This window comes from Dendrobates tinctorius, unplaced genomic scaffold, assembly GCF_039654945.1.
Source record: "Dendrobates tinctorius isolate UK_male_01 unplaced genomic scaffold, ASM3965494v1 ptg000162l, whole genome shotgun sequence".
Taxonomy (NCBI): domain Eukaryota; kingdom Metazoa; phylum Chordata; class Amphibia; order Anura; family Dendrobatidae; genus Dendrobates; species Dendrobates tinctorius.
The window spans coordinates 26,277,394-26,301,364 of NW_027361829.1; the positions used below are offsets into that span (position 1 = coordinate 26,277,394).

Here is a 23,971-nt window from a genome sequence, read left to right on the forward strand (position 1 = left end):
ATTTTATATGGTCTAATAAACATTATCAGTACCAGATAACCTCTTAACACAAAGGAAAACATGACTTGGTAAATGCTTCTGAAATACCATGAATTTTCAGCTTTTTTCAAATCCTGTGAGTAACAATTTGGCATATTCAAAGCTTATTGACCCCAAAATGCTACAAAACTCCACAAACCAGAGCATTTTGTAAGTAAGATGTTTTATGATTTTATAGACGTCTGTTCAGACTGTGTTTACACTAAAAAAATGCAGTTAAAAATAACAAATTTATAAAATGCTGAAAAATGCTGTATGTGTAACAACCTAAAAACGTTTAACCAGTGGACACGAACATTTCTGAACACTTCCCGTGTTTTTTTTGCGGCCCGTTTTTGCGGGTCGTATTGCTGTGGGCAGCAAAAAACCTTCTTGGATCGTCGATTTTCCGTTTTCACAAATTGGTGGGAAAAATATGGCGTTCTGCAAATACGGTGTACCGCAAAAAACAAGCTACCGTTGTTTTTGCGGCACCATTGAAATCTATTGCGGCCGTGTCTGTATACCGTGAAAAATATCGAGCAAGCTCGATATTTTTTTCACGGCCATACACCACCCGGCGCTCCGATGAATTTTTGGGGGCCGTTTTTGCGGCCCCATAGAAATCTATTGGGGCAGCAAAAAAGGCCTGCAAAAACACGGCAAGTGTAAAAGAACCCTCATGCTCATTTTTCATATTGTGCACAATATCAGACTCTCACTTTGGAATCTACAGATATATATCAGGATGGGTCCTAACAAACGTATGAAAAGTCATCTGTTTCTCATAAAAAAAAGACAATTTATTGTAACCATATTGTCATCCGTATGTCTGACTATACATCAGCTGCAGAAACATTTACAAGACCAAATTTAGTTTCCCCTTTTTAATAATTGCAATGTATTTGTAAAAAATTGTGCACTTGTTGCTTCCGTTTTTTAATGCTCCCATTTGGTGTAAGAGAGTCTGCTCTGAAAATGGATCAGACTACTGCATGCTACGGTATTTTACATGCAGACTATCGTTACATTGGAAAAAAAGACGACTTCAATTGGTTTATATGCTGTCCATACTCAAGGTGTTTTACACACGGTTGGCTGCAGATTCAGCTGCATATGAAGGAGCCCTGAGGATCTGACCACAGGGGTGGCTGCAAATTCAGCTGCATAGGAAGGAGCCCTGAGGACCTGACCACAGGGATGGCTGCAGATTCAGCTGCATAGGAAGGAGCCCTGAGGATCTGAACACAGGGGTGGCTGCAGATTCTGCTGCATAGGAAGGAGCCCTGAGGATCTGACCACAGGGGTGGCTGCAAATTCAGCTGCATAGGAAGGAGCACTGAGGATCTGACCAGAGGGTTGGCTGCAGATTCAGCTGCATAGCAAGGAGCACTGAGGATCTGACCACAAGGGTGGCTGCAAATTCAGCTGCATAGGAAGGAGCACTGAGGACCTGACCACAAGGGGTAGTTGCAGATTCAGCTGCATAGGAAGGAGCCCTGAGGATCTGACCACAGGGATGGCTGCAGATTCAATTGCAAAGGAATGAGCCCTGAGGATCTGACCACAGGGATGACTGCAGATTCAGCTGCATAGGAAGGAGCCCTGAGGATCTGAACACAGGGGTGGCTGCAGATTCAGCTGCATAGGAAGGAGCCCTGAGGATCTGAACACAGGGGTGGCTGCAGATTCAGCTGCATAGGAAGGAGCACTGAGGATCTGACCAGACGGTTGGCTGCAGATTCAGCTGCATAGCAAGAAGCACTGAGGATCTGACCAGAGGGGTGGCTGCAAATTCAACTGCATAGGAAGGAGCACTGAGGACCTGACCACAAGGGGTAGTTGCAGATTCAGCTGCATAGGAAGGAGCCCTGAGGATCTGACCACAGGGATGGCTGCAGATTCAACTGCAAAGGAATGAGCCCTGACGATCTGACCACAGGGATGACGGCAGATTCAGCTGCATAGGAAGGAGCCCTGAAGATCTGACCACAGGGATGGCTGCAGATTCAGCTGCATAGGAGTGAGCCCTGAGGATCTGACCACAGGGGTGGCTGAAGAATCTGCAGCATAGGAAGGAGCCCTGAGGACCTGACCACACAGATGGCTGCAGATTCAGCTGTATAGGAAGGAGCCCTGAGGACCTGACCACAGGGGTGGCTGCAGATTCAGCTGGATAATTAGTTGCAGTATATGGCACTATCCTAAATTTGTGTAAAAGGGATTGGCATTTGTCAATTGATGAAATCAATCTTCACAATTAGTGAAGTCCAGTTGAATATTCAGAATCCCACATAACATGTAACATGTAAATGTGTAAAATAGCTATAAAATTACAAATGATGCTAAACAATAGCGGTTTCAATCAACATTTTCCAGTTATGAATAAGCATAACTATCAAACTAAGAGAAAAAGTCATATTTCTGAAGCACTATAGTTGTTAGTTCGGATTGCAAGGAGTAGTCTAAAGATCCAGTTACAGGAATCCGTGAAGGAATGAAATATTTCTTTGAATGACTAATGTTAAAAATGAAACGTGTATGAGTCTGAGCAGTGATTGATCATAATAATAATAAAGTACACTAGAGAGCTGTGCTCCATTAAGTTATCTCTGATAAGATTTAAACACTGATATAATAACACGTGACACAACTTCTACAACGTCATTTGACTGTAAAATCATTTACAGACTTTCCCGCAGACATCTCAGCTGTTCTTCCCCCAAACGGATCTTATCTTCCAGCTCTCGCTGTTCCACAATGAGAGCGGAGGTCATCTTGACATAGTGGAGGTAGTCCTGGAGCTGCTCATCATTCAGGTATTTGGATACTGTCTCTAGAACAACTTGCTCTCTCCGAGTGACGTGGACCTTGAGTTCTTTGGCATCCTCCAGTTGGTTTGTCAGTTGATTTTTCTTGTCCAGGAGATTCATCTGTACATGGCAGAAAACATAAACTGTAAGATATAAGGTCTATATGTTACCTCCCATACAGCTGTGAAAAAGTATCTGCCCCTTCACGATTTCCTATTCTTTTGCATGTTTGTCACACTTAAATGTTTCAGATCACCAAACAAATGTTAACATTAGACAAAGATAACTCAAGTAATTACAAAATGCAGTTTTTAAATGAAGGCCTTTATTATTAAGGAAAAAAGAAATGCAAACCTACAGGGCCCTGTGTGAAAAAGCAATTGCCCCTAAACCTAATAACTGGTTGGGCCGCCCTTAGCAGGCAGCAACAACTGCAATCAAGCGTTTATGATAACTGGCAATGAGTGTCTTAGAGCACGCTGGAGGAATTTTGGCCACTCATCTATACAGAATTGTTGTAAATCAGCCTTATCGGAGGGTTTCTGAGCATCAACTGCCTTTTTAAGGTCATTTCACAGCATCTCAATTGGAATAATATCAGGACTTTGACTAAGCCACTCCAAAGTCTTAATTTTATTTTTCGTAAGCCATTCTGAGGTGAACTTGCTGGAATGTTTTGGATCATTGTCCTGCCGCATAACTCAAGTGCTCTTCAGCTTAAGGTCACAAACAGATGGCTGGACATTCTCCTTCAGGATTTTTTGGTAGACAGCAGAATTCATGGTTCCAGTTACCACAGCAAGTCTTCCTGGTCCTGAAGCAGTAAAACAGCCACAGGCCATCACACTACCACCACATTTTACTGTTGGTATGATGTTCTTTTTCTGAAAGGCTGTATTACTTCTAAGTCAGATGTAATGGGACATACACCTTCCAAAAAGTTCAACTTTTGTCTTGTCAGTCCAAAGAGTATAGTCCCAAAAGTCTTGGGGATCATCAAGATGTTTTCTGGAAAAACTGAGACTAGCCTTTATGTTCTTATTGCTCAGTAGTGGTTTTCATCTTGGAACTCTGCATGTAGTCCATTTTTGCTAGGTCTCTTTGCTATGATGAAGTCATGAACACTGACTTTAACTGAGGCAATTGAGGCCTACAGTTTTTGATGTGGTTGTGGAGACTTTTGTGACTTCTGGATGAGTCGTCGCTGTGCTCTTAAGACTAATTTTGGTTGGCAGGCCACTCCTGGAGTCCCAAAGCTTGGAAAATGGCTTTATAATATTTTTGTCATGATCCAGGACGGGATTTCGCTTTGACCCGTCCTGGTTAGACTATGGGTTAATTGTGCTGCCTCTCTCTGGCAGCAGGAGGCTATTTAGTGCTCACTGGACCTGGGTCCGGTGTCAGTTATACTACTGCCCTCGGCTGAGTTAAGTGACCTCTTGTATACGTGTGCCTTGTGCCTGATATCTTGCTTGTTCGGTTGTGATCTGGTTCTGTCCCGGTTACGAGTTCTGCCTGACCCTCTTGTACTGCGCTACCTCTCGTGTATGACTCTTTGCTTGTGACCCGACTTCTCTCTGCTCGTTCCCTTGGTACCACGTCGCCCTCTTGTGTATGACCTTTGGCTCTGTCTGACTACCCGTCTGTTCGTCCCTCCTGTACCTCATTTGCCCGTACTGCTGTGACCTCTGTTTTGCCTGACTCTGAGTTGTTGTATGGTGTCCTGTCCTATCTGAATACAGGACGCTAAGCCCCGCCCCCTTGCAGTCACATGACCATAGGTCCCGTGCACATTATTCAGTTTCAGTGTCCGCAGGTCCTATGCCTCTTTACCTTCCAGCACTGACTGGACCCTGACACTAATAGCCTGAAGCACGCATGGTCTCCTCTGCTGCCCTGCTCCCCAGGTATCTTTTAGCACTGCTTCTGTTCTCAGGACATGCGCACTGGCTCTATGAGCAAGTGCAGTGCGGTGTCTCTGACATTATAACTGACCCATACCATTTTTTTTTCTCTGCTCCCATTCACCTGTGTGTGTGATGGATCCTATGCACACTCTTTCTGAGCAGGTTAAGCATCTGACGCAGATGTCTCAGAAACTCTTTGGAGAACAAAGAGTCCTGGCTCAGTCTCAGCAGCTGATCGCTGACACTGTGCAGGGGGTTCTTTCATTGGGGGCTCGGGATGTTACATTAGTTTCCCCTGAGTCTCCAGTGAAGTTACCAGATACCTTTTCTGGAGATAAAAATGACTTCAGAGTTTTTAAGGAGGGCTGTAAGCTTTTTTTTTCCTTAAGACCACACTCTTCTGGGGATGAAAGTCAGAGAGTGGGGGTCATTATGTCTCTGTTAAGGGGAGCCCCCCAAGCTTGGGCTTTCTCCCTTCCTACCACGGCCCCTGAGCGCATGACTGTGGATGCATTTTTTGAGGCCCTGGGGCATATTTATGATGAGCCTGATCAGGTGCGTATGGCTGAGGACAGGCTGATGAATGTTTGCCAGGGGAAACACTCAGCCGAGTGGTTTTGCTCAGAGTTCAGACGCTGGGCTGCTGAGGTCTGCTGGAACGCTGCCGCCCTCCGGGGGTTGTTCCGTAGAGGCCTGTCTGAGCATCTGAAAGACGCCTTGGCTCTCCACCCCCCACCTGATGCCCTGGAGGAAGCTATGACACAGGCCGTCCGAATGGATCGCAGGTTACGGGCAAGGGGAGTGATACAAACCGAGACGTCATTATTCTCCCTAGGAAGGGGAGCCAGTTCTTCACTGAAAATCACGGCGATGGGAACCATCAACCTTAAGGAGGAAGAAAGGAGACAACGGCACGTGAGAAAATGCTGTGTTCACAGTGGCGAGTCTGGACATGGGAAAAAGGATTGCCCCTCCCGGCCACTAACCAACAAGCGACTGAGCCCGGGTGATTATCGTGGAGGTCACCCAGGCTCTCAGGTACCCTTTTCTGCATTTTCTAAAATGTCATTTCAAGTGGAACTTTGTTGTGGGGGTGTCTCCACATCCACAACTGCCTTCGTGGATTGCGTTTCATCATTGAACTTTATTGACTCTGAGTTGGTGGCCAGGTGTAAGTTAGGGACAGTTAGGTTGGAGACTCCGATTCACCTTGTTGCTATTGACAAAACACCACTGGTTAAGAATGACATTGTGTTTTGTACTGAAGAGTTTCTCCTTAAAGTGAGTTCCTTACACCAGGAACGTATTTCATGTTTTGTAATGAACAACCTGCCTGCGGGACTGGTGTTGGGGTTCCGCTGGTTACAGCTGCATAATCCTGTGATTAATTGGGAATCTCGGGATATTGTTAAATGGGGTCCCTATTGCTCTGAGAAATGTCTTGTTTCTGTGTCTGTGTCGTCCGTGGGTCTAGAAGGCATTCCGGAGTGCCTGATAGATTATACTGACGTTTTCTCCGAAAAAGAGGCTGAGGTTTTACCACCACACCGCCCATTTGATTGTGCCATTGACCTGGTTCCAGGTGCTAAATTGCCCAAAGCCCGCCTGTATAACCTCTCGGGTCCGGAACGGGCTGCGATGAAGGAATATATTTCTGAGAGCCTCCGTAAGGGACATATTCGTCCTTCTGTTTCTCCTGTGGCGGCAGGGTTCTTTTTTGTAAAAAAAAAAGACGGTGGTTTGCGCCCATGCCTCGATTTTCGTGAGTTAAATAAAATAACTGTGAAGAATACTTATCCCCTTCCACTTATTCCTGATTTATACAATCAGTTGTCCGGAGCTAAGTGGTTTTCGAAATTAGACCTACGGGGAGCGTATAACCTTATCCGAGTCCGGGACGGAGATGAATGGAAGACCGCCTTTCTCACTACTGAAGGGTTTGAAAATTTGGTCATGCCCTTCGGCCTGACCAACGCTCCAGCGGTCTTCCAAAATTTCATAAATCATGTGTTCTCCGATTTGATTGGACGTTTTATGGTGGTGTATTTGGATGACATTTTAATCTACTCGCCTGATAAACAGACTCACATTGGTCATGTTCGGGCAGTTCTCCAAAGGCTCAGGGAGAACTGTCTGTTTGCTAAACTTGAAAAATGTTTATTTTTTGTTCAGGAACTGTCCTTTCTGGGGTTCATCGTATCTGCTGAAGGGTATCGCATGGATCCTAATAAGGTGCAGGCCATTCTCGAGTGGGTTCAACCGTGTGATTCGAAGGGTCTGCAACATTTCCTAGGGTTCGCTAATTATTATCGGAAATTTATAAGGGGCTTCTCACAGGTGGTTAAACCCCTCACAGACATGACTCAAAAGGGGGCCGATATCAAGAATTGGTCAACCGCAGCGGTAGCGGCATTTCAGTTTTTGAAAAAATGTTTCATGTCGGCCCCGGTTCTTATCCAACCGGACCCCTCTAAACCATTTATTGTTGAGGTAGACGCCTCAGAGGTGGGGGTGGGGGCGGTATTGTCCCAGGGACCCGCCACTTTGACCAATTTAAGACCTTGCGCCTTTTTCTCAAAGAAGTTCTCCCCTGCGGAGAGAAACTATGATGTGGGGAATCGGGAACTTCTGGCCGTAAAATTGGCTTTTGCAGAATGGAGGCATTTTTTGGAGGGGGCTGTTCATCCTATAACGGTAATCACGGACCACAAAAACCTAGCTTACATTGAGTCAGCTAAAAGGTTGACTCCCAGACAGGCTAGATGGTCACTTTTTTTTTCCCGATTCAACTTCTCGATCACTTTTCGACCAGGATCCAAGAATATCAGAGCGGATGCGTTGTCACGCAGTCTTGATCCGGTGTCCCCCCCGGAACCTCTATCCTCCATTCTTCAGCCTGGGGTGGTGGTGGCAGAGGTTTCTAATGTGTTGGAACGGGAGATTCGAGAAGCCCAGGCTCTTGCACCTCCAGCTAAGCCGGTGGATAAACTTTTTGTGCCAGCTCAGTTTCGTCTCAAGGTCCTCCAGGAGTTCCATGACTCAGTTCTGGGTGGACATCCAGGGATCTCAGCGACCCGGAAGGCCATTGCTAGAATATTCTGGTGGTCTTCTTTAGCCTCTGATGTTGGGGAGTATGTGTCTGCGTGTGAGGTTTGTGCCCGTGCGAAAACTCCCCATAACCGGCCGGCCGGGGAATTGGTACCACTGCCAATTCCTGAGAGACCATGGACTCATCTGTCCATGGATCTCATCACCAACCTTCCCCCTTCCAAGGGTAATACCATGGTCTGGGTCGTAGTGGACAGGTTTAGTAAGCAGGCACATTTTGTACCTTTGGCAGCTCTACGTAATGCGGAAACATTGTCCAGATTGTTTGTGGAGCATGTGGTGCGGTTGCATGGGGTACCCCTGAATGTGGTGTCTGATAGGGGAGTGCAATTTGTGTCCAGATTTTGGAGAGCTTTTTGTAGGAGGTTGGGTATTGGTCTGTCCTTTTCATCCGCCTACCATCCAGAGACTAATGGGCAGACTGAGCGGACCAATCAGTCTCTGGAGCAAATTCTGCGTTGTTTGACCTCAGCCCGACAGGATGATTGGTGTTCTGTGTTACCATTGGCTGAGTTTGCTTTTAACAACCGCACTAACCAGTCTACGGGTACATCTCCTTTTTTTTGCAATTATGGGTTTCATCCTCATTTTGGAGAATTTTCCCGCTTGAATTCTGGGTGTCCTGGGGCGGACGAGACGATCCAGCGGTTGGGGGAGGTATGGCGGGAGGTCCAGAATAACATTACGAAGGCCCAGGACAAATTTAAATTTTTTGCGGACAAAAAACGATCCGTGGGTCCAGTGTTTCAGGTCGGAGATAAGGTATGGTTATCCACCAAAAATATAAGGCTCAAGGTCCCCTCTGCGAAGCTTGGACCCAAGTTTATAGGTCCCTATGTAATTACCGAAGCAGTTAACCCGGTGGCTTTTCGGTTGAGTCTTCCGCCATCTCTAAGGATCCCTAATGTTTTCCATAAGGCCCTTTTGAAACCTGTGAGGTCCAGTGGGGAGGGATCATCATCTTCCCCGACACCGGTTCTGGTAGATGGGCAGGCTGAGTACGAGGTGGAACGAATTGTCGACTCCAGGTTGGTCCGTCGCGCCCTTCAGTATCTGATACATTGGAAGGGCTACGGTCCTGAGGAACGCTCGTGGGTTCCTGCTCGATCAGTTCATGCGGATCGGTTGATCCGAGCCTTTCACGCCAAGTACCCTGAGAGACCTGGGGGTCCGGTGGCCCCCATTGAGAGGAGGGTACTGTCATGATCCAGGACGGGATTTCGCTTTGACCCGTCCTGGTTAGACTATGGGTTAATTGTGCTGCCTCTCTCTGGCAGCAGGAGGCTATTTAGTGCTCACTGGACCTGGGTCCGGTGTCAGTTATACTCCTGCCCTCGGCTGAGTTAAGTGACCTCTTGTATACGTGTGCCTTGTGCCTGATATCTTGCTTGTTCGGTTGTGATCTGGTTCTGTCCCTGTTACGAGTTCTGCCTGACCCTCTTGTACTGCGCTACCTCTCGTGTATGACTCTTTGCTTGTGACCCGACTTCTCTCTGCTCGTTCCCTTGGTACCACGTCGCCCTCTTGTGTATGACCTTTGGCTCTGTCTGACTACCCGTCTGTTCGTCCCTCCTGTACCTCATTTGCCCGTACTGCTGTGACCTCTGTTTTGCCTGACTCTGAGTTGTTGTATGGTGTCCTGTCCTATCTGAATACAGGACGCTAAGCCCCGCCCCCTTGCAGTCACATGACCATAGGTCCCGTGCACATTATTCAGTTTCAGTGTCCGCAGGTCCTATGCCTCTTTACCTTCCAGCACTGACTGGACCCTGACACTAATAGCCTGAAGCACGCATGGTCACCTCTGCTGCCCTGCTCCCCAGGTATCTTTTAGCACTGCTTCTGATCTCAGGACACGCGCACTGGCTCTATGAGCAAGTGCAGTGCGGTGTCTCTGACAATTTTCCAGACTGATAGATCTCAATTACTTTATTTCTCATTTGTTACAGAATTTCTTTGAATCGCAGCTGTTACGGGTGTGTCAGAGGCTGCAGACTGTTGCTCTGCATCTGACTGCAGAAGGTTTCAGCAGTTTGCTTTGCAGACTTCTTCCTGGTCCTTCTGATGCTAGGACCCAGTGGCAGCCTTCCCCTGGCTCTAGTTGACACACCTGGACCAGGGTGTTTTTAACTCCGAGCTTGCTGCTGGGAGTTGACAGTGATATTTAGATTTCCATTTCCCTGTCGAGGCTTGGAGACACAGCAGTCGGTTATCTTCCTCTTTAGTGTTTTGAGGACGTCTGTGTTTCTCTGAGTCTAATCAAGCTAAGTGTTTTTCTTGTTTGTGCATCCCATCTTTGCTTAGTGGTAGTGGGGATTGACTAGTGCACATCCTGTCCTTCCCTATTCAGGGTTTATCATCAGATTCAGGCAGGGGTTAGGTATGCTGCTCGACGATAGGTGCGGAACCTATATAAGGACGCTTCGGGCAGACAGGGTGACGTTAGATCTGCCTAGGGGTCTTCACTCCCCCCTTCCCTAGTGTTGGGTTCCCCTCTCATTATCCCTTCGTGTTGCACTTAGTCTTTTCTACACTGTGTGTGACAGCAGCATGATGTCTAGCTTTTGAGGGTCTACTTCATTTTGTAAGGCAGGTCCTATATAAGTGATACCTTGATTGAAAAGAGGTGTGACAGTAATTAGGCCTAGGTGTGGCTAAGGAATTTGAACCCCACTTCCAAAAGATTTGATAAACCACCTTTAATTTATGTTTTAAGTGTGGGGGGGGGGCGTAATCACTTTTTCACACAGGGCCCTGTAGTTTTTAATTGCTTTTTCCCTTAATTATAAAGACCTTCATTTAAAAAAACTGCATTTTGTGATTACTTGTGTTATCTTTGTCTAATATTTAAATGTGTTTGGTGATCAGAAACATTTAAGTGTGACAAACATGCAAAAGAATAGGAAGTCAGTAAGGGGGAAAAACACTTTTTCACACAACTCTTTACTTATGCCCAAGTTCACGTAGCTAATATTTTTTTTTATTATTTACCATGAATCATGTTTCAAAGTCACAAACATTTCACTTTGGATTTCACTGTAAACATTTCAAGTCCTTTTTTTCTAATAAAAGTGGTTACAAAATGCATTTATACTCATAGAATAACAAAACGACTAGTAAATCAACTTCACCTAGTCTAACACTGGCCCTGTGTCACTGCCCCGGAAACTGTATCTTGACTGTAGAGATGACTTCACATCACCACTACAGCCAATCACTGATCTCATTGGCTCATGATATCTACATCGTAGAGAGCCGCAGAGCTCAGTGATTGGCAGTAGCGGTGATGTGCACTGTCGACATGACCTCACAGCTGCAGCCCAAACATAGAGACTGGAGCAGCAGCAAAGAGCCAGTCCTGGATCTGGAGAGGGTGTACGCTGTTCTGTTTATTTTAGAAATAAAGGTTTTGCGGATAATTTTTGTAAAACCTTTTTAAGGCTACTTTCACACTTGCGTTTTTTTGCGCTGCGCACCGTGCGCAGTGCAAATGCACATAAAAAACGCATCATGCGTTTGTGTGCGTTTTTTGCGGGTTTTGGTGCGTTTTTAAAAAAACCCACCCATAGACTATAATAGGTGTTTGGCTGTAAAAAAAAACGCATTGCGTGCGCATGCGGTTTTTTTGGGCAAGTCGGACGCACAAAAAATGCAACACACAAAAAAACACATGCGCATACAAACGCGTACAAACGCATGTGTATGCGCACCTATGAGCACCCATGTAAAAGATAGGGAAAAAAACGCATGCGTTTTTTGCGCTAAAAAAAAGCGCAAAAAAAAACGCAAGTGTGAAACCGGCCTAAGTATGATACATTTCGATGTGAAAATGTGCTACTTTTCCACAAAATATTAAGCACGGTGTTGATTTTATAAACTGTCAGCATACTCCTTTTATGTGCACTGATTTGTATGCCTATGGCTGAGGGTATGCTACAAATGTGAACAATGGGTGAAGCATTTCACAGATGTGAGATATTTATGTACACATCACTGACATATCCAGATATGTTAGGTAAGATTTATTGACAATAGTATTTTTTTCCATTTCTTGTGTGATGACACTTCGTTTGAGAACACCCAGTGCATGCTGGGATACTGAAACGAAGCGTCATCAGGGGGCAAATCCTGTGGTCATGGTCACGACCTCTGTCCCCACCCTGAAGTGAAGCGTTATCAGTTACACTCATTTCAGGAGCTGTGCTTGTTCCTGCTATGTCCTGTGCGATATGCACAGTGACAACCTTCGCTCTGTTATCAGATCAGATCAGTAATAGGCAGCAACAGAGTGGTGTTAAACACCAACGTCGCCCCCACCGTGTCAGAATACCAAGCGTGCAGACACCAGCGCCGCCCCCACTAGTGACATCATTGTCCTGAACAGACAACAGAATGGTGTCAGAATACCAGCGTGCAGACATCAGCTCCGCCCCCACTAGTGACATCATTGTTCTGAGCCGACCACAGAGTGGTGTCAGAATACCCGGCGTGCAGACATCAGCGCCGCCCCCACTAGTGACATCATGGTCCTGAACCGACAACAGAATGGTGTCAGAATACCAGCTTGCAGACATCAGTGCCACCCCCACTAGTGACATCATTGTTGTGAGCCGACAACAGAGTAGTGTCAGAATACCCAGTGTGCAGACACTAGCGTCACCCCCACTAGTGAAATCACTATTCTGAGATGACAACAGAGTGGTGTCAGAATACCGGCGTTCAGACACCAGCGCCGCCCCCACTAGTGACATCTCTGGTCTGAGCCAACAACAGAGCATTGTCAGTAGAGATGGGTGGACACCTGGATATTCGGGTCCAACGGGTTCGGCTGAACAGTTACAAAATTATCAAAAGGCGAGTTTACGGCATTTCACAGAGAGAATTTCACTGTGGTGAATTTAAACTGCAGTGAACTCACCTCTGCACCATGAGACATTTTCTTACTGTACTAGCGGTGATCTCAAAGGAGGGAGGTCACCGAAGTTCAGTGGCTCGGCTGGGAAGGCAGCCTCAGTGACCTGTGGTAACTTCCATACCTTCACTGCTAGTCACTGATGCTGCGCTCGCAGCAGCTCATTCACCAATGGTTCTCAGCCTGGACGGTTGCATCTTGGCACCATCTAGGTTGAAAAATATTTATCCCCCCAGACATGGATTACAGCGTGAGACAGAACAATGTACAGGTGAGGGATATTGTTGTTTTTTATGTTTGTTTCTTTACAGGAGATGAGGGAATCAATTAAATGGGCGTTAGGTGCTTGCTGGTTGAAGGACTATAAATGCCATATACTCCAAGCGAGGGCTTCTGAGGGGAGAGAGGGCTGCATTTAAGTCCAGGGCTGCAGGTAAGTATATAGTTAACACAATATCATAGTTTGGTGTTTTTCTGCTTTTACCTGTTGTGAGGTAGCTGTCATTCATATAGGGGATTCTCGCTTAGCGGCCACAAAATGTTATGGCCACCACCGCCGCGCGCCCTGCTTCGGTCTCCACCGCGCACTCTGCCGCTTGCCTCCATGCTGACCTGCCGGCGCCGCGGCGTTCCTCCTCCCAGCGTCGGCGGCAGCGTCCTCCTCTGGCCAGTCCGCGACCTGTGACGTCACTGCGACTCCTGCGCATGCGTCCTAGGCCGCGGCCGGCTCTCCCGGGCTGACTCACTATTCCGACGGTGCCCTGACCGGCTAGCACCGCCAGACCAATGGGAGCGGGTCCCTGCCTATATCAGGCCGCCCTCCCTTAGTGGAGGCGCCTGATCGTTAATGTTCTATTAGCACTCTGGGCCCCTTGCATTAACCTCTCTGCCTTGTGCTCCCTGCAGCCCGTTCCTGTTGTCCGTGCTCCAGCCCCCGTTCCTGTTGTCCGTGCTCCGGCCTCCGTTCCTGTTGTCCGTGCTCCAGCCTCCGTTCCTGTTGTCCGTGCTCCAGCCTCCGTTCCTGTTGTCCGTGCTCCAGCCTCCGTTCCTGTTGTCCGTGCTCCAGCCTCCGTTCCTGTTGTCCGTGCTCCAGCCTCCATTCCTGTTGTCCGTGCTCCAGCCTCCGTTCCTGTTGTCCGTGCTCCAGCCTTCCTCCTGTGGTTCGCACTCCAGTCTCAGTCCCGCTGCCCGTGGTTCGTTCCTGCAGTCCTACTCCAGTTCGCCTACCCGGGCCTAGCTCCTCAGCACGCTCCGAGCCGCCCCATTTGGTTCCGGCTGCCGTGGCATTCGAATCCCCAGACCTGCTCCTAACGGTCCCTGTATAGGGGTCGGTTCCACCTGGTTGCTCGTCCGGGGCCCCTCGGTGCCGCGGTCCAGAGGGTCCACTCCGGGACTTCCACCTTGCCTAGCGTGAAGGTAACAGTACGATCAGGCCATGGACCCCGCCGGTACCTCCGCTCCCGCTCGAAAGGAGTTGCTTTTCCTACGGGAGAACCAAGGGCGGATCATGTCCATAATGAAGTCTATGGAGTCTCGTCTGTCAGCTCTCCAGGCCGCCGATCCGGGAATGCTGCCCAGCTGGCCAGTCTCCAGCAGGAGCTGGGTCAGCAGCGGGATGCTCAGTCCCATATCTTGTCGTACATGGCTTCCGTGGATAATCGTTTGGTGGCCCTCCAGTCCGCCGCTGCGGCCGCTGTTGCACCTCCTAGTCCCGCGCCGTTTCCTTCTCCCCGCCTTGCCAAACCCCCCCCGATTCAGTGGGGACCCCAAGCAGTGTAGAGGGTTCTTGAACCAATGTAGCCTGCACTTCAAGCTTCTGCCTCATCAGTACCCCTCCGATAGGGCCAAGGTGGCCTTTGTCATGTCCCATCTGGAGGGAGAGGCCCTGTCTTGGGTCAATCCTCTTTGGGAGAGGGATGATCCCGTGGTGTTAAATATCCAGCTCTTCTTGGACACCTTTCGGAGGGTATTTGATGAGCCAGGCCGGGTAGCCTCCCTTACGGAGTCCCTCTTCAACCTTCACCAGGGCGCCCTGACGGTCGGTCAGTATGCCATCCGGTTCCGCACAATGTCGTCGGAATTTGGGGTGGAATAATGTGGCTTTGGTGGGAGCCTTCTGGCGTGGCCTGTCGGGCAGGATAAAGGACGAATTGGCGGGTCGGGATACTCCCTCCACTCTCGAGGACCTCATCTCCCTGGCTACCCGCATAGACCTCCGTTTTCAGGAACGCGCACGGGAGTCTGCTAGGGAAAGGAGACCCACCAGGCCAGCTCCGCCTTCTGATCGGTCCTTTACGCCACGACCAGCAAGTTCCGCCAACGCTCCTCTTCCCGAGCCCATGCAGGTAGACCGGGTATGGTTAGCTGAGGCACGTCAGAGAGAGAGACGGGCGCAAGGTTTATGTCTGGTGGCCCTGAAGAATGCTCGGTGGATTGCCTCCGTTGTTGGCAGACCACTACGGGAACCCATTTCCATGGTCACAGAAGAGGTTGTCTTGCAAGTCGGTGCTCTCCATCGGGAGAGCGTGGCCTTCTACGTGTTACCAGATTTGTCTCACGCCATTTTGCTTGGCCTTCCATGACTCCGGACTCATCAGCCGGTCCTCGACTGGTCGTCTGGGGAGGTGTTGCGCTGGGGTGACCGGTGTCTAGGTCGGTGTCTGAGCTCTATTTGTCCTTTCGTCTCTGCACGCCCCCCTCCGGGACTCTCGGGGCTTCCGGAGGCCTATTGGTCCTATGCCGACGTCTTCGACAAGAAGGAGGCAGAGGTCCTTCCACCGCACCGCCCTTTCGATTGCCCTATCGAATTAATCTCCGGTTCCACTCCTCCCAGGGGTAGGATCTACCCGCTGTCTCCTGCAGAGACTACAGCTATGTCCGAGTACGTCCAGGAGAACCTCGCCAAAGGTTTCATTCGGAAGTCTTCCTCTCCGGCGGGAACCGGTTTTTTCTTCGTCAAGAAGAAGGATGGTTCGCTACGTCCATGCATCAACTATAGGGGCCTCAACAACATCACTGTCAAAAATCGGTACCCTCTTCCTCTCATCCCGGAGCTGTTTGACCGCCTCAGAGGGGCAAGGATCTTCTCCAAGCTGGACCTCAGAGGAGCTTACAACCTTATCCGTATCCGGGCCGGTGATGAATGGAAGACCGCCTTCAACACCCGTGACGGTCATTACGAGTACCTGGTGATGCCCTTTGGTCTATGCAACACTCCGGCTGTGTTTCAGGAATTTGTTAACGAGATTTTCCGAGACCTCTTGTACTTCAGTGTCGTGGTATACTTGGATGACATCCTTGTCTTCTCCTCGGATCTTCCGTCTCATAGGAGGACTGTCCGTCTGGTTCTGCAGCGTCTCCGGGAGAATCGTTTGTATGCCAAGATGGAGAAATGCCTGTTTGAGCAGACCTCACTACTGTTTCTGGGATATATTGTCTCCGACGCCGGGCTGCAGATGGATCCCGAGAAACTGTCTGCCATTCTCAAATGGCCCCGTCCCATCGGCACAAAGGCTATCCAGCGATTCCTGGGATTCGCCAACTATTACAGACAGTTTATCCCGCACTTCTCCTTACTCTCCAGGCCGATCTCTGCCCTTACCCGTAAGGGGGTCAGTTCTAACTCCTGGCCATCGGAGGCTGAGGAGGCCTTCCACTCGCTGAAACAGGCTCTCTCTACGGCTCCAGTGTTGTCCCGTCCGGAGAGTAACAAACCCTTCGTGTTGGAAGTGGATGCATCCTCGACATGCGCCGGGGCAGTTCTGTCCCAGAAAGCCCCCTCTGGTCGCCTACGTCCCTGCGGGTTCTTTTCCAAAGCCTTCTCCGCTTCGGAGTGCAATTTGTTGTGAGTTCATTTTTCCCTTCACCATTGAGGTCTGATGAACTCTCTCCCCTGGTGAAGGAAGGTAGTGAGGCTGATTACCAAACACCTGGGCAGCTAGATGATGACTGGGTGGCTGGAATTGAGGACTGGATATATGTGGCTGCCGACGCCCTTCTTCCTGGCTGGTGATTTTCCTGCTGGATTCTTGGAGACCAGTCTGATTCCTGCATCTCAAAGCTAAGTTTTTCTGCTCTGCTTTGTACTCTTCAGTTTTGTTTTTGTTTTGCCTTGTTTTTTGGGAGTTCTGCCATCCCCAGCCGGGGGTGAGCTGAATTCCACTTTTGTCTCTGATATGTTGATCTTTTGCTCTGTCTTCAGAATATACCTGAGTGCTGATATAGTCTTTTGAAGCCTAGCGACTTCAGGGCCTGTTTTTCCTATCAGTCGGTTGGCTCATTTTGATAGGGTTTTTGCGGATGGCAGACAGCAGCTTTCCTATCCTGTCCTATGTAGTTAGCTTGGGCCCCATCATTTGCTCAACCTATCTTTCTATCTGTGTTAGTGTTTTCATCTTGCTTCACCGTCATTATATGTTGGGGGCTGCCTATTGCTTTGGGGTGTGCTCTGGGGCAGTTTAGCTTTTCCCCTTTCTGTCTTTAGGCAATGTAGTTCTCCGGCTGTGATTGAGGGGTCTAGGGAACCGTAGGAACTCCCCACGGCTACTGCTAGTTTTTGTGGATAGGTCCAGGGGTCTGCAATCCGATAGCTGCCAACCTCTCTGGTTTTTCTGGACTTAGCTGGTATTTTGTTTTTTCCTCCTTCGGTGACTCATCATAACAGAATCACCAGCCAGGAAGAAGGGAGTCAGCACCCTTATATCCAGTCCTCAATTCCAGCCACCCAGTCATCATCTAGCTGCCCAGGTGTTTGGTAATCAGCCTCACTACCTTCCTTCACCAGAGGAAAGAGTTCATCAAACCTCAATGGTGAAGGGAAAAATGAACTCACAACAGTAATCAGACTGGTCTCCAAGAATCCAGCAGGAAAATCACCAGCCAGGAAGAAGGGCGTCGGCAGCCTTATATCCAGTCCTCAATTCCAGCCACCCAGTCATCATCTAGCTGCCCAGGTGTTTGGTAATCAGCCTCACTACCTTCCTTCACCAGAGGAGAGAGTTCATCAGACCTCAATGGTGAAGGGAAAAATGAACTCACAACAGTAATTGCCAAGCGCTTGAATCCTAGACAGGCTAGGTGGGCCTTGTTTTTCACACGTTTTGATTTTGTGGTCTCTTTTCTTCCGGGCACTAAGAATGTCAAGGCAGACGCCCTCTCTAGGAGTTTCCTTGCTGATTCTCCTGTTGTGACTAAGCCTGCTACCATCTTAGGCGAGGGGGTAGTTCTTTCTGCCATCTCGCCCGATTTGAGACGTGCTCTGGAAGAGTTTCAGGACAAACCTGAGCGTTGTCCCAGTGGAAAGTTGTATGTTCCTGACCAGTGGAGGAAGAGAGTGATGTCTGAAGTTCATTGCTCTGCATTGGCTGGTCATCCAGGTATTTTTGGTACTAGAGATCTGGTGAGTCGGTCTTTTTGGTGGCCCGCCTTGTCTCATGATGTCAGGAATTTTGTGCAGTCCTGTGGGACTTGCTCCCGGTCTAAACCTTGTTCTCGCTCTAGTGGCTTGTTGATGCCTTTGCCGGTGCCAAGGAGGCCATGGACCCATATTTCAATGGATTTTATCTCTGATATGCCTGTCTCTCAGAGAATGACTGCTATTTGGGTGATTTGTGATAGAGTCTCTAAGATGGTCCATCTTGTACCACTCCCTAAGTTGCCATCTTCCTCTGAGTTGGTGCCCTTGTTTTTGCAACAGGTGGTTCGCTTGCACGGGATTCCTGAGAACATTGTATCTGACAGAGGAGTTCAGTTTGTGTCTAGATTTTGGAGGACTTTCTGTTCCAAGCTGGGAATTCAGTTGTCCTTCTCCTCTGCGTTTCACCCTCAGACCAATGGGCAGACGGAGAGAACAAACCAGACTTTGGAGTCATATTTGAGATGTTTTATTTCTGCCGATCAGGATGATTGGGTTTCATTTTTGCCCTTGGCCGAATTTGCTTTAAATAATAGAGCTAGTTCTGCCACTTTGATGTCACATTTTTTTTGTAACTTTGGTTTTCACCCTCGATTTTCTTCAGGGCAGGTGGAGCCTTCTGCCTGCCCAGGTGTTAACACTGTGGTGGAGAGAATGCACCAGATCTGGGACCAAGTAGTGGATAAGTTGTCTCTCTCCCAGGAAAAGGCCCAGCGGTTTTCCAAGCGGCGTAGGACCGTTGGTCCCCAGTTTAAGGTGGGTGATATGGTTTGGTTGTCATCAAAAAATATCGCTATGAAGGTGGCTTCTCCTAAGTTTAAGCCTAGATTATGGACCTTACAAGATTTTGGAGATTATGAATTTTAAATGTGACAGGAAGAGCCAACCGAAAAGAGACCGGATTAATAATGTGTTTCATAAGTCCTTGTTGAAGAGGTTTGTTGAACCAGTAGTTCCTGTGGTGGCACCTCCTGACCCTATATTGGTTGAAGGTAACATGGAATATGAGGTAGAGAAGATACTGGATTCCCGTCTGGCTAGACGGAGACTCCAGTATTTGGTTAAGTGGAAGGGTTATGGTCAGGAAGATAATTCCTGGGTCTCTGCCTCTGATATTCATGCCGAAAGATTGGTGCGTGCCTTTCATCGGGCTCACCCGGATCGCCCTGGTGGCATGGATGAGGGTTCGGTGACCCCTCCTCAAGGGGGAGGTACTGTTGTGAGTTCATTTTTCCCTTCACCATTGAGGTCTGATGAACTCTCTCCTCTGGTGAAGGAAGGTAGTGAGGCTGATTACCAAACACCTGGGCAGCTAGATGATGACTGGGTGGCTGGAATTGAGGACTGGATATAAGGCTGCCGACGCCCTTCTTCCTGGCTGGTGATTTTCCTGCTGGATTCTTGGAGACCAGTCTGATTCCTGCATCTCAAAGCTAAGTTTTTCTGCTCTGCTTTGTACTCTTCAGTTTTGTTTTTGTTTTGCCTTGTTTTTTAAGAGTTCTGCCATCCCCGGCCGGGGGTGAGCTGAATTCCATTTTTGTCTCTTATCTGTTGATCTTTTGCTCTGTCTTCAGAATATACCTGAGTGCTGATATAGTCTTTTGAAGCCTAGCGACTTCAGGGCCTGTTTTTCCTATCAGTCGGTTGGCTCATTTTGATAGGGTTTTTGCGGATGGCAGACAGCAGCTTTCCTATCCTGTCCTATGTAGTTAGCTTGAGCCCCATCATTTGCTCAACCTATCTTTCTATCTGTGTTAGTGTTTTCATCTTGCTTCACTGTCATTATATGTTGGGGGCTGCCTATTGCTTTGTGGTCTGCTCTGGGGCAGTTTAGTTTTTCCACTTTCTGTCTTTAGGCTATGTAGTTCTCCGGCTGTGATCGAGGGGTCTAGGGCACCGTAGGAACCCCCCACGGCTACCGCTAGTTTTTGTGGATAGGTCCAGGGGTCTGCAATCCGATAGCTGCCAACCTCTCTGGTTTTTCTGGACTTAGCTGGTATTTTGTTTTTTCCTCCTTCGGTGACTCATCATAACAGCAATTACTCGATTGGCGACCGGGAGCTCTTAGCCATCAAGTTGGCTCTGCAGGAGTGGCGCCTTCTTCTGGAGGGCGCCGTCCACCCGTTTATTATTTACTCGGACCACAAGAACCTGGCTTACCTGCAGACCGCCCAGCGACTTAACCCTCGACAGGCCAGGTGGTCCTTGTTTTTCGCTCGTTTCGACTTTGAGCTCGACTTCCGTCCTGGAGACAAAAACACCAAGGCCGATGCCCTGTCCCGAGCTTTCTAACCCTCTGAGGCTAGGGAAGAACCATCTCAGATCATCAAGCCTACGAAGATGATCACTGTGGCTCCGTTGAATTTGCCTTCTCCACCGCCAGGCAAGACGTTCGTGCCGGAGAGTGCCAAGAGTAAAGTCCTACAGTGGGGGCATTCCTCCAAATTGGCTGGTCATGCCGGAATACAGAAGACCCTTGCTCTCGTGTCCCGGTACTATTGGTGGCCGACTCCCCACCAAGATGTAGCAGACTTTGTTGCCGCCTGTTCCTCCTGTGCCAGGAATAAAGTCCCACATCGGTCTCCGTTTGGTCTGCTGCTCCCTTTACCGGTGCCTACATCTCTTTGGGAAAGCATCGCCATGGACTTTATCACCGACTTGCCCCGCTCCTCCAGCTGCACGGTGATCCTAGTGGTAGTGGACCGCTTTTCCAAGATGGCGCATTTTATTCCTCTGACCGGTCTTCCCTCTGCGCCCGAATTGGCCAAAGTCTTCGTTCATCACATTTTTAAGCTTCACGGCCTACCCCGTCGTATTGTGTCGGATCGTGGAGTTCAGTTTACGTCTAAGTTTTGGAGAGTGCTATGCCTGCTTCTGGATATTTCCCTGGACTTCTCTTCAGCCTACCATCCACAGACCAATGGGCAAGTAGAGCGAACTAACCAGACGCTGATCGCGTTCCTTCATCACTTTTCCAACGTTCACCAAGATGACTGGGTGGATCTACTTCCCTGGGCAGCGTTCGCTTACAACAATCATGCCGGCGAGGCCACTACTAAGTCTCCGTTCTTCGTGGTATTTGGCAAACATCCCAACATGCCTCTTCCTGTAATCCCGGTTTACGAGGTACCCGCAGCCAACGTCTTGTCCCAAGAATTTTCGGAGGTCTGGTCCGAGACCAACTCTGCCCTCAGAAGGGCCAGTGAACGGATGAAGAGACACGCAGACAAGAAGAGGTTAGATCCTCCACCATTTCGCATCGGAGATAAAGTCTGGCTCTCTTCCAGGTATATCCGGCTGAAATTACTTTCTTACAAGCTGGGTCCCCGGTACATTGGTCATTTTGAGATTCTGAAACGTGTCAACGAAGTCGCCTACAAGCTGAGGTTGCCTGCTTCGCTCCGTATCCCGAACACCTTCCACGTCTCTCTCCTGAAACCCGTGGTGCTGAATCAGTTCCAACCCTCACCTTGTCCTGTTCCCCGGCCGGTGGGTTCTGACAACACCTTCGAGGTAAGGGACATACTCGCCATGAAGAGGGTTAGAGGTAGAACCTTTTTTCTTATTGACTGGAGAGGTTTTGGTCGAGGAGAGATCCTGGGAACCCCGGGAGAACATTAACGCTCCCCACATTCTTAGGAGATCAATCGCAGTAAGGGGCGGCTTAAGGGGGGTACTGTTATGGCCACCACCACCGCGCGCCCTGCTCCGGTCTCCACCGCGCTCTCTGCCGCTTGCCTCCATGCTGACCTGCCGGCGCAGCGGCGTTCCTCCTCCCAGCGTCCCTCCTCCCAGCGTCGGCGGCAGCGTCCTCCTCTGGCCAGTCCGCGACCTGTGACGTCACTGTGACTCCTGCGCATGCGTCCTAGGCCGCGGCCGGCTCTCCCGGGCTGACTCACTATTCCGACGGTGCCCTGACCGGCTAGCACCGCCGGACCAATGGGAGCGGGTCCCTGCCTATATCAGGCCGCCCTCCCTTAGTGGAGGCGCCTGATCGTTAATGTTCTATTAGCACTCTGGGCCCCTTGCGTTAACCTCTCTGCCTTGTGCTCCCTGCAGCCCGTTCCTGTTGTCCGTTCCTGTTGTCCGTGCTCCAGCCCCCGCTCCTGTTGTCCGTGCTCCAGCCTCCGTTCCTGTTGTCCGTGCTCCGGCCTCCGTTCTTGTTGTCCGTGCTCCAGCCTCCGTTCCTGTTGTCCGTGCTCCAGCCTCCGTTCCTGTTGTCCGTGCTCCAGCCTCTGTTCCTGTTGTCCGTGCTCCAGCCTTCCTCCTGTGGTTCGCAATCCAGTCTCAGTCCCGCTGCCCGTGGTTCGTTCCTGCAGTCCTACTCCAGTTCGCCTACCCGGGCCTAGCTCCTCAGCACGCTCCGAGCCGCCCCTCTTGGTTCCGGCTGCCGTGGCATTCGAATCCCCGGACCTGCTCCTAACGGTCCCTGTATAGGGGTCGGTTCCACCTGGTTGCTCGTCCGGGGCCCCTTGGTGCCGCGGTCCAGAGGGTCCACTCCGGGACTTCCACCTTGCCTAGCGTGAAGGTAACACAAAACCAGATCCGGCACGGGTTTTCCATAAAACCATTATAGTCCATGCGGTTTATTTATGCAGCATAAACCAAAGCAAGCAACATAAAGTTCATATCAGCATAGCGTCCTTGACAGAGCTTCTCTCTGTCCTCCCTGTGGTCACACAGGTTGGCATACACAGGCTCTTCAGCCTCATAGTTATCTCACCCACGTCAGGGTTTCCTCATGGCTGTTTCTCCATGCTGCAAACATCCATTCCCTCCAGGGAATCATCAGGCACATGCAGCCATTACACACAGCCACTCCACATGCTGTTAGCCAGGAGACACATCTCCCAGCGGGACCTTTCACAACGGACCAACCAGGTCCCTCCCTGCATTCACCACATGTGACCTACCCTGGCCACCTTATATGGCCTGTAGCCACGCCCACCGGGTCACATGGCTATGACCTCATCACAGGTCCTTGAACCATTCACACACACTTTGCACTAGCATTCTTAAACACACCCCCTGGTTTGGTTTGTAGGTAACTGGGCCGCCCGTCTCCCCAGCTACCTGGAGACTTCTCCCTGACATATTGACACAACACGTCAGCAGTATCACTGCTGACCAACACACACATCAGTCTCCATCTCAAGGCCATCCACCTTGAGATACATAACAGTCCTTCAGGATTCTGCCACTCATCCTCTCTCTTGGGACATCCACACAGTGCCCCCTAGCGGACACAGTGGTCATTACACCACACTGTACAGTTTATCCCCATTAGTATTTGCTTCAAGAACAATGCTACCCGGTGTGCGTCTTGTGAGATGTGTGCATGAATTTGTCGGCACTCGATGCCAGCGAGTCACATGTTTGAAAGCCCAGACAATGGATCCAAATGGACAGCTTGCAGCACTCAAGAGAATTGCAAACCTTGAGATAAATTTGGAGCTCACTGAGCTTGCACTGTCTGGGCTAATGATATGGAGGGTGGAGGTGGGGAAGATCAGGGCAGAGAAGTACGCAGCTGGTTGAATGTTACAAGAAGGGGTAAGGGGAAAAGTGCCAGCGACCTTAGTCCTGATCTGGCACAATCTAGTACATATGCCTGGTTGGCTGATATTAGGAATCAGAAGCCCAGAACTGGAATCACTACAGCAGGACATTGCTCCTAGCAACCAGGAAAACAATTGCTTTAGGAAGACGGGACATAGGAGTGCAGCAAAGGCCAGACAGATGTTGGTGGTAGGGGATTCTGTAATTAGAAGGACAGACAGGGTCATCTACCGTCGAGTCT

General features: G+C 49.5%; 1 protein-coding gene across 1 annotated transcript in view; it reads right to left on the bottom strand.

Moving 5' to 3' along the window:
• Positions 1 to 799: 799 nt before the first annotated feature.
• The window catches only part of LOC141052677 (protein Shroom4-like), a 170,668-nt gene continuing 147,496 nt past the window's right edge, over positions 800 to 23,971 (bottom strand). Inside the window, exon 8 of the mRNA XM_073549926.1 lies at positions 800 to 2,951. Within this exon, the coding sequence (XP_073406027.1) occupies positions 2,703 to 2,951 (249 nt within the window). The 3' untranslated portion in view covers positions 800 to 2,702. The remainder of the gene's footprint in view (positions 2,952 to 23,971) is intronic.